Source organism: Mustela lutreola, chromosome 10 (assembly GCF_030435805.1).
Source record: "Mustela lutreola isolate mMusLut2 chromosome 10, mMusLut2.pri, whole genome shotgun sequence".
NCBI lineage: Eukaryota > Metazoa > Chordata > Mammalia > Carnivora > Mustelidae > Mustela > Mustela lutreola.
The window spans coordinates 40,867,047-40,884,901 of NC_081299.1; the positions used below are offsets into that span (position 1 = coordinate 40,867,047).

At 35.4% G+C, this 17,855-nt stretch overlaps 1 protein-coding gene across 4 annotated transcripts in view; it reads right to left on the reverse strand.

Annotated features, from left to right (window-relative positions):
* The window catches only part of EPS15 (epidermal growth factor receptor pathway substrate 15), a 144,486-nt gene that overhangs the window by 74,243 nt on the left and 52,388 nt on the right, over positions 1–17,855 (reverse strand). For all 4 annotated transcript variants that reach the window (XM_059138093.1, XM_059138092.1, XM_059138091.1 and 1 more), the window contains 4 exons: positions 8,817–8,906; positions 7,700–7,845; positions 5,540–5,696; positions 1,356–1,441 (listed from right to left, as the gene is read on the reverse strand). In XM_059138093.1, the coding sequence (XP_058994076.1) occupies positions 1,356–1,441; positions 5,540–5,696; positions 7,700–7,845; positions 8,817–8,906 (479 nt within the window). The remainder of the gene's footprint in view (positions 1–1,355; positions 1,442–5,539; positions 5,697–7,699; positions 7,846–8,816; positions 8,907–17,855) is intronic.

The following is a 17,855-nucleotide window of genomic DNA, read 5'->3' on the forward strand; positions in this document are numbered from 1 at the left end:
GAGAATGAACAATCCAGTGGAAGTGGAGACAAGAAATAGAGCAGGAAAACAGATTATAGCATTTAAGTCCCAGTATGAAGCTCTTTAAGACCTCTTAAGGATAAGCCATCTCGATCTACCTCTAAGAGGTCTTAATTTCACAACTCAACAAATTCACTCTCACTTAAATTAGCTTGGGTTGAATTCTTTGTTGCAACTGAAAAATCATAACAACTAAGTTTCCCTATAGCAATTTTAATGAGGAAAGATCATTCCCTATTTCTTTCTAGCCCAGATAAATCATTGTACAACCCCCCTTATGTCTCAATACCATCAATAAAATAAAGTATCAGCCATTACCTGCTTCAAACTGTTATGAAGGTTAAAAACAGAAAAGGTTTGTGTAAATACAAAATGATGCTTAAATCCAACACTGTGTAGATGGAAAAATGGTCTCATTTTTTAAAAAGTAATTTCAGGAGGTCATTTTTACAGTATTACCATACAGTTTCTAGGGAACAAGAGAACTAAGGAAATACTAATAGTGCCTGTTGTACTTAGATTCAAATCCAATTGTACTTAAGTCTGTTCTACATACTGCCTATGTATGAGAGAGACAATTCAATTCCAAATAAAGTGTCCTGAGACAGGTTTGTATAACTGGGCAAAATAACCTCTCTAAACACCTTAACTCCTTACCTATAAACTAGGAACAATAAAATCTAACTCTACAGTTTCTGTGAGAAGCAAATGAGGTAACAGTTATGATACCTCTTTGCACAGTATATGCATCTAACGTTCTTTCCATAAAATGTATTGAATAATGTTTTTCTAATATGCTATTCAAATATCTAAAGCTGGAGGAAAATTATACTCCATTCATTCTAAGATACACATTTTTCTCAGCCTAAAGTCAGACAGTATTTATAGCAGATGCCACTGTTTATTTGGCAGTGATTTTTTTTTTTAAGATTTTATTTATTTATTTGACAGACAGAGATCACAAGAGGCAGGCACAGAGAGAGGAGGAAGCAGGCTCCCTACTGAGCAGAGATCCCAATGCAGGGCTCGATCCCAGGACCCTGGGATCATGACCTGAGCCAAAGGCAGAGGCTTTAACCCACTGAGCCACCCAGGTGCCCCCTTGGCAGTGATTTTTAGTTTAGTGGTACCTAAGAAAATAGTGCATCTTGCAATTAAAAGGTTGCCTTAGATTTGATGAATCAGGGTACACTGGGAAATAAAAGAAATAGGATTCAAGGATTCCCAATTCAAGAACCACAGTACTTAAACAAAGTAGCATTTACCAAGATACATATTAAAAATAGAAATGTGTGTGTGTATTTACATAGTCAGCTTAATTTTAGTTTACATACCTCTGTAGATCAACTATTTCATTGTTAAGGGTATCTAGCTCCTTAATAGCAGAAAAATCTGCAACAGGACTTGATCCTATGATGTTCTAAAAACAAAAAGTTCACAATTAAAACATTATTACTATAAAATTATATATGGTAAAGCATTAAAAATGTCCAAAAGCACTACATGGATACAGATTATTACACATTTTACAGTATTACTAATACTTTAAATTCATTTAAGAAAATTATATCTAGTGTAATTTTATACATACACACACAATTATAAACTGAGACATTTTCCCTTAAATTCTCCAAAAGCTGTTGCTCTATAATAGGTACCACCACTTGAGATCCCAAAGTCCTTGTCACTTTATTCTAGCACCTGTTTAAAACCTTGAAGTAAAGCAGATACCAGATTTATAAACTAATTCCTCCATTAAAGAATAAATTTCTTGGGGAGATGGATAGTGACTTATTTGTACTTGTGTCATGTCCTCTGACACAGAGTAAGTAAACAAATTTTTGTTGAATCTCAGAATCATAATGGTAGCTGATTTTATTCAATTCAAAATTGACTTTTGTTAAACAATTTTGGTGCCTACTCTATTTAAAGTAGAACCAGCTACTCAGCATGTTCCATAGTAAATTTTAACATCAGCATATATGAAGCTGTCTTCATATATGACATCCTTTACATATGGTTTTCTTTCAATAAATGAAAATGTCAAAATTGGTCTCTGAATGGTACCTGTAGTTAGAAAATCTAGCTGGGTTTATTCTGGTCTCTGCCATTTTACTAACTGCATGATCTTCACTATAAAACAGGGAAATAATCTCTGCCCTGCCCACTTTAAAAATTAAATTAAGTAAATAATGTATATGTCACTCTAAAACTTAGTAACATTTTACAATTATAAGGTATTACTATAATTAACCTACTCAACAGAATATGCCCTTAAGATGGATGACCTCCCAATAAGTTGCTTCCACCCTGGCTCACAAAGATCATGAACCATTTTGATTCGTTATATATGTGGCTGAAGTCAGGACAAGAAGAGAACTGCTCCTTCAAACACCTAACCAACCTCCAGTGCTATAACCAGACTGACAAAAAAACAGAATAACCACCATTAGGAAATTTTTTAATTGAGGCCTAAACATGTAAAACTAAAATACGTTGAGGACTTTATTAGCAAAACATAAAACTTAGAATTTTATCATGGACTTAATGTATGTCATCAACTTGGACAACAGAAGAAGAAACATAAAAGTTTACAATATCCCATCTCTTCACATGTATATCATGATTTACAATTTACTAAGCACTTTCAAATCCATTAATCAATTCTCAAACTAATCTGAAAACTGGGTTGTAAGTATGGCCGATATTATTAGTAACCCCATTTTAGAGCTAAGTAACTAGATTTAAAGCACCTGCCTAAAGATGAACCCAGCTAATAGGAGACATTGATTAGGAAACCTCTGATTAAATTAAAATCTATTTCACAGTATGCACCTTGGCACTTGGATATCAAGATCATTTAGGGTAAATGAAACCATCACCCTAAAAGCAAACTTGATAAACAGGTATGTCAATAAAATCTGGCAAATAACTCCCTCCATATTTCTTTAGGCCCATTGCATTATTAGTCCTCAGATGTTTTGTCTACCCATACCAAAATTCATCTGTTAGGATTCAATTAATGCTAGTTTCAATTTTATTATTAACTACAAACTTTTATCAAATGTAACTCTTACTGTTTTACTGTGTTTCACTAATACCCCGACCCTTATCATCTTAAATTAAATTAGAAATTTTAGAATGGATTTCTGAATGTGACAGGTATTCACTAGGATTTTAAGTCTGTCTAAACTTGATATATGAGCTAACCCTAGTCAGACAGTTTGACAGTTGAACAATATGAAAAATCAGGACTTCATCTCACTTTTATCTCCAAGAGTAACTGCTACTGAGAAATTTGCTAGGAAAGGTCCAAGTATACCAAGAAACTGAGGACTTCCACACCTCTTCTGCTACTCCAGCTCAAAAAAGTGACTCACAGCTGACAGTCTTTCACTATTAAAAATATCATCAGATAAGAAGAGTGAGACAAGTAAGTTTAACCCTCAAACAAGTTAGGTGATACCACAGATGACTCCAGAAGGCAGATTAGTGTACTGTTGGTATAGCTTGTATCACTCCTCAATTGCTAACACAGAAATTAAACTCCCATTCTAAAGTAATAAAATGGCATGCAATCAAGAAATATGGAAAAAGTTCAGCTAATAGTATATAAAGTATAAGAAGGGCATATGGAGAAAAATGTAGCATATCCCCTTTATTCAAAATATTTTGTCTCACCCTGTTTTGTGCATTACACAAAAATTCCACTTTGCCACTTAAAAAGCCTCTAATTGTAAAATTATAAACCAAAAACCATAATGCTAAAAAAGGCATAAAGTAAAGGTCTAACCTTGAGAGAGTAGAGTTAAGAAACTGACAGTACAAGAAAGGCGAAAAGCAGAGTGCTGCAGAATGGAAAAAATAGTCCAAACTAGAAAAAACACAGAAAGGAAAGCAATATTCAAAAAAAGATTAGTCAAAGCTGCAAAAAAATGCAGTTCTAAAAAATCAGATTATAAAGAGAAAAGAGATTATTCGAAAGACAAAACAAATGCAAACTTTAAATACTTATGGTTAAAAAGTTGGGTTAATAGATAAGACAATAATGATAAAATCCCATTTTAATGTACAATATTGATATCTGATATAATTAGTCAAAAGTGTCTATGCTCTAGTGAACGGACTTCAGACAAATCTATTAAAAACTCTGTAGAGCAGATGCAACCTGGGGTGTCTACTAATGTCATCTGCTTCAGAAAGCTCTGTCACATCTATAGTTTTGCACTGGTGGGAGATTTAGTGGGTATAAAATGAAGGTGACAAGGTGAAAAAACAGTCTGCATAGGTGAAAAAACAGGATGAAACAACTCAGATATAATTATAGCAGAGAGCATAAATACAAATCTCTAACTTTTATCTTTCTGGGTGGCATCACTTTTCGTCTTTTCCACAACTTATGGAACCTATATCCTATGTCACCAGAAATCTCAAAAATTTCAGAAAATGCTCTCCCTTTCCCTAAAACTCACAAAAGAGATAATCAAATACTTATTTTATTTAAAACTAAGGATTAAAAACTCCTAGAAGTAATTTCTATACCTGGTAGCTATAAATTTCCATTTAGCTGACTTATTAAAAAAATCAATTTTGACTTTTATTAGGTTAAAATGGGATTTTTTTTAACCTATGTGACAAAATTACTACAAAACCAAACTATTCTACTGACATTTTAAAGACAGCTCTCCTTATACCACACATCTAACAACTTTTATTATATCTAACTCTGAAAAATCACCACAGCAGTAATTACTTTATAGGTCATAAAATATTTAAAAATACAAAGTATGTATTTTTAGAGGCAATAATAGTCTCTAGAAAACGTTAAGTCCTTTTGAAACTCTATGAAGGCCAAGATATTGTAAATACACTATGCTAGGAAGGATATCTAGAGGAGGAGAGAAAAATCAAGGCACAGCATGGCTAAAACAATGTAGTTTTGAAAACTCCTATTGCTGGCCAGAAACCAAAAGTTGCTAAAACCTGCTTCTAGCTGTTCAGATATGAAATTTGGCTCCATACTCAGGAAAAGGTTATCTACGTGGCTAAAACCACACAGACTTCTCAACATTATGTTTTTCTTGTTTACATATAAAATTGACACCAATCATAATCTCCTAGATTTTGTGTTTAATTTTGTATTATTTTGGGTGAATCATCAAATGAAACACAATAATTTAATTCTTATAGATTTCACTTATATTTTATACCTTATTCATAAAAATTCACAAATCTAAGACAGGGGAAGAGGGGGCAGAAAGACCACATTTTTCCAATTTTTAGATTGGAAAATATGTTTGCCATATGTGTAATGAATGCTGGGGTAAACGAGCTGCAGTCCAACAATGTCATACAAGGCGTCTGAACATATTTATAGACACAAACTAAACCACAAACAGTATACTGCTCTACCGATAGCCAGATACATTTTCTCCACTGTTTCATTCAAATCAAGTCTGTCATCTAACACAGCACTTGTTTCCTTTTGTTAATATATTCCAGTTTTCCATTGTCTTACCTTTTGTAAATTGGTCCTGTCTGATGGTGGAACCATTTCAGGAGTAAGAATGTGAGGAGGATCAATGCCTTTTATTAACTTTTGATTGATCAAATGAAAAGCCAAGGCAAACTGATCTTTTGAAAGCTTCCCACAGTCCTTTGTGTCACATAATGTCCTGTACAAATAAACAAAACAAACAATATAAATGCTACAACTGCTATTCTAAAAATCCAGGGAAAAAGTAATAGGACTAGGTAGCTTTTAAAAAAAATGATCAATTGACTCGGGAGAGAAGGGTGGGGTTATGGACATTGGGGAGGGTATGTGCTATGGTGAGTGCTGTGAAGTGTGTAAACCTGGCAATTCACAGACCTGTACACCTGGGGATAAAAATATATTATATGTTTATAAAAAAATAAAAAATTTAAAAAAAAATAAAGAAGAAGACAAAAAATGATCAGTTGAGTTAAAAAAGAAACTCATACTTCTGTGTGTGACCTACCCGAAACTTAAACTCAAATGTTAGAAAAGAGAGATGAGCTAAAATGGTTTTTAAAAAAGAGAAAGAGAATGTTCGCCTTGATGCTGAGCAGAGGCCTCTTATCTGGGTTTGCTTTGTACTTTCTTACCAATTTTCAGAACTATTACAGATTAAGAGTTGTGGTGGGCCAAAGAATCCCAACATTCTCAACATTAAAAGAGGTTAAAAATAAAACCTAAGTTTCAACAAATTTGAGTCATTAGTGGCGTTAGAATGATTCTAAAACAAGCAAAAATTTCCACGTTGGCTTGCTTCCTGCAACTCTTGGGAGTAGGCGGATATAAGGATCACCAAGTCAAAGCAGAAACAACAGCTGCAAATGGAGATCACATGTGAAGAGAAGGCAGCAATGTGGAAAGCTTTACAAAATCACTTGAAGAGAAACAGCAAATGTTTTATCCTGTTTTCTTCTCTGTCCTTCCTTCCTCCCTCTCTCTCTCTTTCTTTTTAAAGCTCAGCTTTCTGAAGTCCTGATCTGTTTCATTCACTGAAACTCAATGTGGCCTGATGAACAGACTACGAGTAAGGTGTCAAAGAAATCCTGAATTCCAGCTTCTCTACTTGTTTCTTCTTGTGACCTTGAACAAATTTTTTTAACCTCTTCAAGCCTTAGTTTCTTTATCTATCAAGTAGAGATAACACACATTCTGCAAGGTTACAGTGAGAATTAAAGGTAAAGTACAGGAGCACCTGGGTGGCTCAGTCGTTAAGCAGCTGCCTTTGGCTCCGGTCATGATCCCAGTGTCCTGGGATCAAGCCCCACACTGGGCTCCCTGCTTGGCAGGAAGCCTGCTTCTTCCTCTCCCACTCCCCGTGCTTGTGTTCCCTCTCTTGCTGTGTCTCTCTGTCAAACAAATAAAATCTTAAAAAAAAAAAAAAAAAAAAAAAGGTAAAGCACATAAAGTCTGGGCATAATGCCAATTCCATGACAACTGCCATTTACTGAGCACACTGTCTGGCCTAGGCATTTCAAAGTGGCAGTTATTATTAGTGACAGATATTTAATCTTTCCCAGTCTTGAGTTCTTGTTCCTCTTAAGGCAGACCTATTGTCCTCCTTTGTTCTTTTCTAAGTTTCTCTTTGAAGTTATTTGGTTCCACATTTGATGTTTGCTGCCTCTTGAAAACCTCAACATAATCTCTAGTATAGTCAGGTGGATGGACAACAGGCACACTAAAATTTTCATATGTATGGTCTTATTTAACATGACATGCACTGAACACTCAAGTTCATCTTTTTTAAGGACCACGTGTGTACTCCCTATGTGAAGGTATAAAAGTATACATGCGCCATACAGAATGGTAAGAGCATGCCTTGAAGATACTCTTCTGTACATTGACTAAATTTCAGATTTTTGGATTCTCCCTTAAAAATTTAAGTTTAATTAACTGATATAAACAAATGCTGCATTTTAACATTTTAATAATCATTAACTGATACTGTCAACTTATAAAACAGGTAATACATTCTCAAGCTTTTATCCATTATCCAGAAGAAATTCTCATATTTAAATTTTCTCTACAAAGAATTTTGAAAGTTAACTATCCAATTTACAAATGCCTAAAAATAAGAATGCGCAAAACCAGAGTTTTACAAAACCATATTTGTTTTCTAAATTAATTTAAATAAAATCTTACCAAATATGGGCCAGTAAGGTAGAAGGTAAACCTGTCTTCAGGAAGATTTCACGGACTTCCAATCCAGATACAAAGCCATCCATATCTTTATCAGTTTTCAAGAAGATCTCATCGTATTTAGCCTTTTCTGCAGGGGATACAACCCACTACAGGAAAGAAATAAAAAGAGTAATAAGAACAAGTAAATATATAGCTATATAAGGGGTTTCTGTCAGAATGAAACACACTTTGAAATGTCATTCTTGCAACCCATGAGAGTATCTGTCAAAATTTTGAGCAATTCCATCCCACTAACTGTAGCAATAGTGTACCATTCCATCATACCCTAATCAAAATGCTGTGGTGAAGAGAAAATTGCGGAAGAAAAATACAGGTCAGTTGGGATCCACTTATAGATGCCCATTTCACTTTTTTTCCTTTTAAGTAATAAATAAATTCAAGCATAGTTAACTCTTGACTTATGAATGACATTAAGATGAGTAACTGGGAGAGTCTGTACAAACAAAATATTCAGATAATTCTCAATCCCTATTTTTCAGAGTTTCATTCAGCATTCATAGCTATAGCTGAATTAGCTGCTTTGCATATCTTGTCATTATTTTCCTTTATGCAGCTTGACAAGCAACAGGCTGGAGGGGAAAAAAAGCTCGGGACAATCCAAAATTGGATGATATGATCCCAAAGAATCAAGAGTTAACCAGGGATTAAGAAAACAAAAACATCTATTAACTATGCCTGCGCAAGCATGCCAGATTAGCACGGAATATCTTCTGTCTCCAACTCTAAATCCACGTAGATCAAAGCCAAGCCAATAAAACATCCATAAGTAAGGCCAAATGCAGGAGGATAATGTCTTCGCCGGGACATCATATTATTCAGATTCAACCAGAGGGTGCTCTGAATTTTTGATCCCTTTGATTGCTACTTCTGTCTTCATCAAGCAATCAACTGTTAAATGCCATGCACTTAAAAAAAAAAAAGTCCTTTAACACTGATAGATCTATACCTGTCTTAACGGTGCTTTGGTAGGTAAAATGCCTACAGGTGGTAAGGAGTGGTAAGGTTTCTTGGCTGATGCTGACGAGGGGATCAACCGCACAGAGCCTGATATACTGACCGTTTTTCTCTTAGAAGGTGGCACCAAGGCGGGAGGCAAGGACATTGGCACAGGTTCTTTCTCCAATGCGCAATATACCAAAAACATGGCCTTCAAGAGAAATGAACCAGGGTCATATATATTAAATTCATTTAACAACATCCACCCACTGAGTTATTATTGTTCAACAACAAAGCAGCTACAGTCTCAAAAAAAATTTTTTTTTAAAGAAATTGGGCTGGGAAAGAAGAAAGGGAGGAAAAGAAGAAAGGAGAAAAGGAAATAAATTAAAGCCAAGCAACTTTCAGGAAGATATCCAAAGTAGCAAAAAGTCAGACACATACCCTTCAACTAAAAGTCTTGCAATGTCAAAAGCAAACAACCTGGGAAAAAGATATCTGCAAAGAAAGAGTTAATCTTCCTAAAAAGAGTCCCTAGAAATTAACAGAAGAAAAAGGTAAAATCCAACAGGAAAATGGGTAAAGAGTAAAAACAGATATTTTACAGGAAAGTAAAAATTACAGATGGTCTACTCTTGAAGATACAAATTATGCTCACTTTCATAAAACTTCAAATTAAAACTATATTAAAATACATTTTCCACTTACTGGCAAATATCTGAAGTTTCATAATGTACACTGTTAAATAGACTAGGCAAACAGGCACCTTCAGACATTGCTAGTGGGAGCTCAAACTGATACCAACCCTATGAAGGGCAAATTGGCAACAACTACCAAACTTATTTACTTCTCATTTGGCTTAGCAATCCCCCTTCTGTGATCTATTCTCAGACTTACCTGCCTACATAAAAAACACTGTATGTAAAAGATTGTTAATCACAGAATTCTTTGTAGCAGCACCCAAGTGCTCAACAACTAAAGACTGGTTTAAAAACATTATGATACAGCTCTACAATAAAATACTATGAAACAAAAAGAAAAAACACAAAAAACCATTAAAAACATTATCTTAACTGTGGTACCTTCACAAATAATATACAATTATCAAAACTCATCAAACTATATACTTAAATTGAATGCAATTCACTGAATGTAAAGTAGTTCTTCAACAAAGCTAACCTGGGAGGGGAGAAAAAAAAAAGAAACAAAGAGCTCTCCATGTGAAGCTATCCAAGTACAGTGTTAGTGTGTCTAACAGTGTGTATACTGTGTTATCTCTTGCGGTAAGGGAATAATGATTATTCATGTGTGCTTATATTTGCATTTTAGAAGTCTAGAAGAATGAACAAGAAACTAAGAAAAGTGGTTGGTTATAGAGTGGATATAAATGGAGCACTGAGGGCAAGGATGGAACTGAGTTTTTTCCACTGAATATCTTCTTATATGTACTGACTTCCCACCCATGAGAATGTATTACCCATTAAAAATTATTTTTAATTATTAAATACATAAAGCATTGGCACAAAGTCGAACAACCTACATACAGAATGTCAAGGCACCTTCAAGACTTTCAAAAGATAGTTTCCACAACAATCTTCAAGCATATGAAATTGCTCAAAACAATCTGGAACCTACAAAAAGATTCCAACAGCAACTGGGAGGAAGTTTAAGTACTTCTTAATTATTCTTCTTCCACTGAAAATAACATTTTTCCCCAAAAAAGTTTGCTTACAATTCTAAGTTAAGTTTTATGGGACTTTCAAATCAGTGTTTATTGAGCACCTAATACAACAACACTAATCCCTGATTTCTGTGATTAGAAATATCATTTTTAAAAATTTTTTATTTTTAAATAAACATATAATGTATTATTAGCCCCAGGGGTACAGGTCTGTGAATCGCCCTCAGAAATATCATTTTATATATGAAGAAACTGAAGCTCAGAAATGCCAAGTAACTTGCCTGATATCCTTTAAAGAACTGATAGTATAGGATTCAAACAAAGATCTGGCTACAAAGCTCTGGTTTTTCTCAGATTTATCAGCTTCATTAGGAGTACACATGTAAATTTATAATACCATGCTCTCTAAAAGGGATAAAACTAACCTTTCACCCAGTGGGTCCCAAATTGTCGCAGGTATCTGAATTACCTGAACAACTTTATAAAGCACAGATTTCTAGGCTCCACTTCCAGAATTCTAGAATCACTAAGTCTGGGTTGGGCCTGATATTTTAAATTCCTAAGAAGTCTCCAGGGATGCTGATGCTCTTTGTCCTGGGACCATATTTAACCGTTTGGCCCAAATCAAGAATTCTCCTCTTCCCATTCGCTAGTCAACTTGAAGAATTCAATTTAGTTTTAGAAACACACAAATTTTATTATCTTCAAAAGCTTGAAACTCCAGAGTGAAAACCATCTGGCTAGCACATACTTTCAACCAAATTTATGATATAGGCATTATTATTAAATTGGCACCGAGCTAAAAGAAGTGACTAACATGCACATTAAAGGTCAGCATTCTTCTCACTACAGATGGGAGTCATTTCCTGGAAAAGGAGACACTAGAAGCAAAAAAGCCATGTCAGCTTTCTGCTGCCAACAGGCAACACATTTTTTGGAAATTTAAAAAAAAATTATCATTAATTTCATGTTGCACTGAGAATAGTTTCCCTGACAAAAGTGAAGCCAAAAAATTTTCTAGCTAATAAGAAGAAGAAATCACTGCTGGGTGATTTTTTTTTTTTTTATTGTACTTTAGCCTCATCAAAGCCTGCTATTGAAACAAATATAGCAACTAAATCAAATGATGCACTATATTCAAAGAAAGAAAGAGAGAGAGAGAGAGAGAAAGAAAAAAAGAAAGAGAGAAAGGGAAAGGAAAGGAATGAAATCTGGCAAAATCAAGCCTAAGCTTTCTCAGTGATAGCAGGGAAGAGGGGATTTAGTTTTACTACTACAGTCAATTACCAGTAGCTTCTTTATTTTCTTTTTATTCTTTGTGCTTTTAGCGAATACATCTCAAATTTTAGTAGCTATCAGAATCTCTAAGAGGGCTTCTTTGACCCTACCCCAGAAATCCTGATTTAGTGGGGCTAGGCTAAGGCCTGAGAATCTGCATTTCTAACAAGTTCTCTGGTAATGCTGATGTTGCTGATGGGAGACCATACTTTGAGAACCAGTATTTTACTAGTCTCCTTAAGAGTTTTATTTGTTCCTTCATCTACTTGAACTGCCAGTTTTAATTTCTCAAAATAGCATTCTGGGATGAAAATAATGGGTATTTCTTATAAATACAAGGTTTTTTTCATCAATTTAATTCAACAAAATATTTATGGAGAAATCTCTAGCCACCAGGCAGTGTGCTAGGCACCAGAAATAGAAAACCAGAAAGACCTTTTATGTTTACCACCTGGTAGAACCAGCAACCATATAACAAGTTGACTTCAGTACAATGTGAACATGTTAATACAAATACAGTTAATAAATCTCAAAGTGCCAAAAATTTTTCACATGAGGACCCAACAAATACTATGGACAAAAATTTAGACCACTTACTTGACAGAAAAATTTAAGGCCTATTAAGAATGTAAAACCCAGTACAAAGGGACGCCTGGGTGGCTCAGTTGGTTAGGCGGCTGCCTTCGGCTTGGGTCATGATCCCAGCATCCTGGGATCGAGTCCCACATAGGGCTCCTTGCTCAGCAGGAAGCCTGCTTCTGCCTCTGCCTGCCACTCTGTCTGCCTGTGCTCACTCTCTCTGACAAAAAGAAAAAAAAAAAAAAAAACCAAAACCAAAACCCAGTACAAAGATATGAAGACAGAATACAAAGTAAAAAAGGCAGGAGTCTGCCTCTCCAGAGAACAGAATAGGAAAAAAGGAAACAGTAACTTCATAGTGAAGAAATCTGGCAAACAGCATCTTTACCAAGTGACAAAGATTAACATCACCATTAATGGCATGCGGGCATTATGTACCACCTGATAAATGTGATGAAAAAGTCCTATCACACTTGTGGTATTCTTTCCAAAAAGATATACCCCTAGTATATCCATGAGAAAAACGTCTGACTGGCAGACATTTTACAGGATACCTAGCTAGTGCGCCTTGATAATGCCTAAGTCATAGAAAAAAGACAGAAAAAATATTTATATACTAAAGGAGACACCAGGGAAACACAAATCAAAAGCACAACACGGTATATCCTTACATGTGTCAGACTAGCCAGAATCAGAAAGACAAGAAATAATAAGTGTTGGCAAGGATGTGGAGAAAAAGGAATCCTTATGCACTGTTGGTGGGAATATAAATTGGAGCAGCGACTGTGCAAAACAGTATCAAATTTCCTCAAAAAATTAAAAACCAGAAATACCCTATGATCCAGTAACTCCACTATTGGTATTTACTCAAAGAAAACAAAACTCTAAGTCAAAAAGATGTATGCACCCCCATGTTTATTGCAGCATTATTTGCAATAGCAAAGAGATGGAAGCATCCCAAGTACCCACCAACAGATGAATGGTTAGAGAGATGTGGTGTACACATGCACACATGTACACACATGGGAATATTACTCAGCCATAAAAAAGTATGAGATCTTCCCATTTGCAACAATATCGATGGCCCCAGAGAATATGATGCTAAGTGAAATAAGCCAGATAAAGACAAATACCATGATTTCACTCACGTGGGGGATCTAAGAAATAAAAGAACAAAGAAACAAAGAGACAAAGAGACAAACAAGAAAACAGACACTTAAATACAGAGAACAAACTGGCAGTTACCAGGAGGGACGTGGGGGGAGGGATGGGTGAAATAGAAAAAAGAGATTAAATAGTACAAACTTCCAGTTGTAAAATAAGTTGCAGAGATGAAAATCACAGGACAAGGAATATAATCAATAAGAGTGTAATAACATTGTCTGGTAACAGTAACTGTACTTATTGTGATTATTATGGTTACTAAGCAATGTATAAGATGGCTGAAACATTATGCTGGACACCTGAAACTAATACAACACTGTGTGTTAATCACATTATTTCAGTTTTAAAAAAAGCTACAGACTCTGAAAAGTTAAAAAAAAATGGTATGGACTATGTTGTTAATGAAATAAAAAGATGGAAAAGATTTATCAGGTAAAGTCTACCAAAACAATGCTAGAGAGACTACTGATACTGACAAAACCACAAGGAAAATCCTAGAACCAAAAGAACTAAATTAACTGAGTAAAATCTAGAATTTAATTTAAAGAAAATGTTCTAAAATCTTCTGGGGTTAGGAGGTAAAGAAGAAAGAAGTGAAAATAATCTAAAGGACTAGTTTTACTGGAGAGAAGGTTAACTTATTTTCAGCTACTGGAGAAATAAGTAGGATTTAGTACAGAGACAGGTATTATTAACCATTAATGGAATAGATGTAACAATTTCCACTTTAATAAGAACAGAAAATTCAATGAATCACTACTTGATAACCAGCAACAACAGAAACAGAAAAAAAAGAGAGAAAACAATAATGTTAACTAAACAAGATAGGGGGAATAAAAATCAGTATCTGTATCATTATCTTAAAAAGACAGAAATTGTCAAATGAGGTAAAAAACTGAAACACAGCAACATAATGTTTTCAAGAGATACATTATAAATATAAGAAATATCAGGTAATCCAGACAAAAAGAGAACAGAGGCAGCAGAAATATCACAGGAGGGGCACCTGAGTGACTCAGTTGATTATTAAGCATCCAACTCTTGATTTTGGCCTAAGTCATGATCTATATTTTTTTTAAGATTTTATTTATTTATTTGACAGACAGAGATCACAAGTGGGCAGAGAGGCATGCAGAGAGAGAGGAAGGGAAGCAAGCTCCCTGCTGAGCAGAGAGCCTGATGCAGGGCTCAATCCCAGGGTCCTGGAATCAAGTCATAATATCTTGGTCATGGGATCGAGCCATCTCCCCACCTCGGGATCCAGGCTTAGCAGGGAGTTTGCTTGAGATTCTTTCTCCTTTCCCTCCCTCTCTGCCACTGCTCCCAACTCGTACACACTTTCTCTCTTTCAAATAAATAAATCTTTTAAAAAACATATCACATGAGCTGGAATCTAAAATTAAAGGCACTAACCATAATAAAGATGGGAAGAATTTCTAAGGAATGCACACAGAAAGAAATCAAATGTGCAAAATGGTTAAAATTAGTAAATCTAGGAGAAGGCATATGGATGTTCACTATTTTTTTAAAGTAGTAACTTCTTATAAATGCATCATTCATTCTTAAGTTATTCTTTCAATAAACGTTTACTTTTATTCTAAAAAAGAGAAGGTTACCGAGTAAAAGGCTTCGGGGCATATAAGATAAACTGTATTTAATCACTTACCTTAGCACAGACTACCGTTAATCAAATGAGGATAATACTATCCTCCATCTTTTTTAACTGTGCTTATACAAACGCTTCTTTGAAATTTTTAATTGTTGTCTTTATAGAAAAAAGAAATCCCTCTACAAATCTTACCAATGCAAAGATTTTACACCAGTATTATTTTTTTTTTTTAAGATTTTTTTTTTTTTTAACTTATTTGACAGAGAGAGAAAGCACAAGTAAGCATAGGGGCAGGTAGAGAGAGGGGGAAGCAGGCTCTCTGCTAAGCAGAGCCTGATGCAGGGCTCGATGCCAGGACCGAGACCATGCCTGAGCCAAAGGCAGAAGCTTAACCCACTGAGCCACCCAAGAGCCCCAGATTTTATGCCAGTACTCTTAACACAAAAGCTATTTATAAAAAGTTAATATGCAGAGTTTGACAGTCGTTCAAAGTACATCATCAGCCAAATCTCAATGTATCATTTTCTCTCCCCAGAACACCAAACAAACATTGAATCAACTTCAAACATGTAGCTGGGAAAAATTCTGTTGCCACTGTGAGGGGGTATATCCCCTGCCACTTCCCAATTATAACACAAATTAAAATAAAAATACTAGGGACGTAGGGCCATGAACTCAAGTCACTTTAAGTTTCCACTTCTGTATTTTTTTTCCCCAAATGTAATAATCCTTAATCTTCCTATTTTAGTTGGCTCTTAGGCTATAAATAGAATAAAACTTATGAAAGAGCAAAAAAAGAAAAATAAGGAAAACAGAAACATACTCAATAAAATTGTTATAATGAGTTTATAGAGGTCTAATTATCTCCCAAACAGAAATGTTGAAACATTCAGGGAACATATATATGTAAAAACAGGTCACAAAATGGGCAACAAAAAAGTCTCAAGAAACTTTTTTTTTAATTTTTTATTTTTTATAAACATGTATTTTTATCACCAGGGGTACAGGTCTGTGAATTGCCAGGTTTACACACTTCACAGCACTCCCCAAAGCACATACCCTCCCCAATGTCCATAACCCCACTCCCCTTCTCCCAACGCCCCTCCCCACAGCAACCCTAAGTTTGTTTTGTGAGATTAAGAGTCACTTATGATTTGTCTCCCTCCCAATCCCATCTTGTTTCATTTATTCTCCTACCCACTTAAGGCCCCATGTTGCATCACCACTTCCTCATATCAGGGAGATCATGATAGTTGTCTTTCTCCGCTTGACTTATTTCGCTAAGCATGATACGCTCCAGTTCCATCCACGTTGTCGCAAATGGCAAGATTTCACTTCTTTTGATGGCTGCATAGTATTGCATTGTGTATATATACCACATCTTCTTTAGCCATTCATCTGTTGATGGACATCTAGGTTCTTTCCACAGTTTGGCTATTGTGGACATTGCTGCTATAAACATTCGGGTGCACGTGCCCCTTCGGATCATGACGTTTGTATCTTTAGGGTAAATACCCAGTAGTGCAATGGCTGGGTCATAGGGCAGTTCTATTTTCAACATTTTGAGGAAGCTCCATGGTGTTTTCCAGAGTGGTTGCACCAGCTTGCATTCCCACCAACAGTGTAGGAGGGTTTCCCTTTCTCCGCATCCTCGCCAGCATCTGTCATTTCCTCACTTGTTGATTTTAGCCAATCTGACTGGTGTGAGGGGATATCTCATTGTGGTTTTGATTTGTATTTCCCTGATGCCGAGTGATATGGAGCACTTTTTTCATGTGTCTGTTGGCCATCTGGATGTCTTCTTTGCAGAAATATCTATTCATCTCCTCTGCCCATTTCTTCATTGGATTATTTGTTCTTTGGGTGTTAAGTTTGCTAAGTTCTTTATAGACTTTAGACACTAGTCCTTTATCTGATATGTCGTTTGCAAATATCTTCTCCCATTCTGTCAGTTGTCTTTTGGTTTTGTTAACTGTTTCCTTTGCTGTGCAAAAGCTTTTGATCTTGATGAAATCCCAGTAGTTCATTTTTGCGCTTGCTTCCCTTGCCTTTGGCAATGTTCCTAGGAAGATGTTGCTGCCTGTGTTCTCCTCAAGGATTTTGATGGATTCCTTTCTCACATTGAGGTCCCTCATTCATTTTGAGCCTATTTTTGTGTGTGGTGTAAGGAAATGGCCCAATTTCATTTTTCTGCATGTGGCTGTCCAATTTTCCCAACACCATTTATTGAAGAGGCTGTCTTTTTTCCATTGGACATTCTTTCCGGCTTTGTCGAAGATTAGTTGACCATAGAGTTGAGGTTCTATTTCTGGGATCTCTATTCTGTTCCATTGATCTATGTGTCTGTTTTTGTGCCAGTATACCATGCTGTCTTGATGATGACAGCTTTGTAATAGAGCTTGAAGTCTGGAATTGTGATGCCACCAACTTTGGCTTTCTTTTTCAATATCCCTTTGGCTATTCGAGGTCTTTTCTGGTTCCATATAAATTTTAGAATTATTTGTTCCATTTCTTTGAAAAAGGTGGATGGTACTTTGATAGGAATTGCATTAAATGTGTAGATTGCTTTAGGTAGCATAGACATTTTCAAAATATTTATTCTTCCAATCCAGGAACATGGAACATTTTTCCATTTCTTTGTGTCTTCCTCAATTTCTTTCATGAGTACTTTATAGTTTTCTGAGTATAGATTCTGTGCCTCTTTGGTTAGGTATCTTATGGTTTTGGGTGAAATTGTAAATGGGTTTGACTCCTTAATTTCTCTTTCTTCTATCTTGTTGTTGGTGTAGAGAAATGCAACTGATTTCTGTGAATTGATTTTATATCCTGACACTTTACTGAATTCCTAT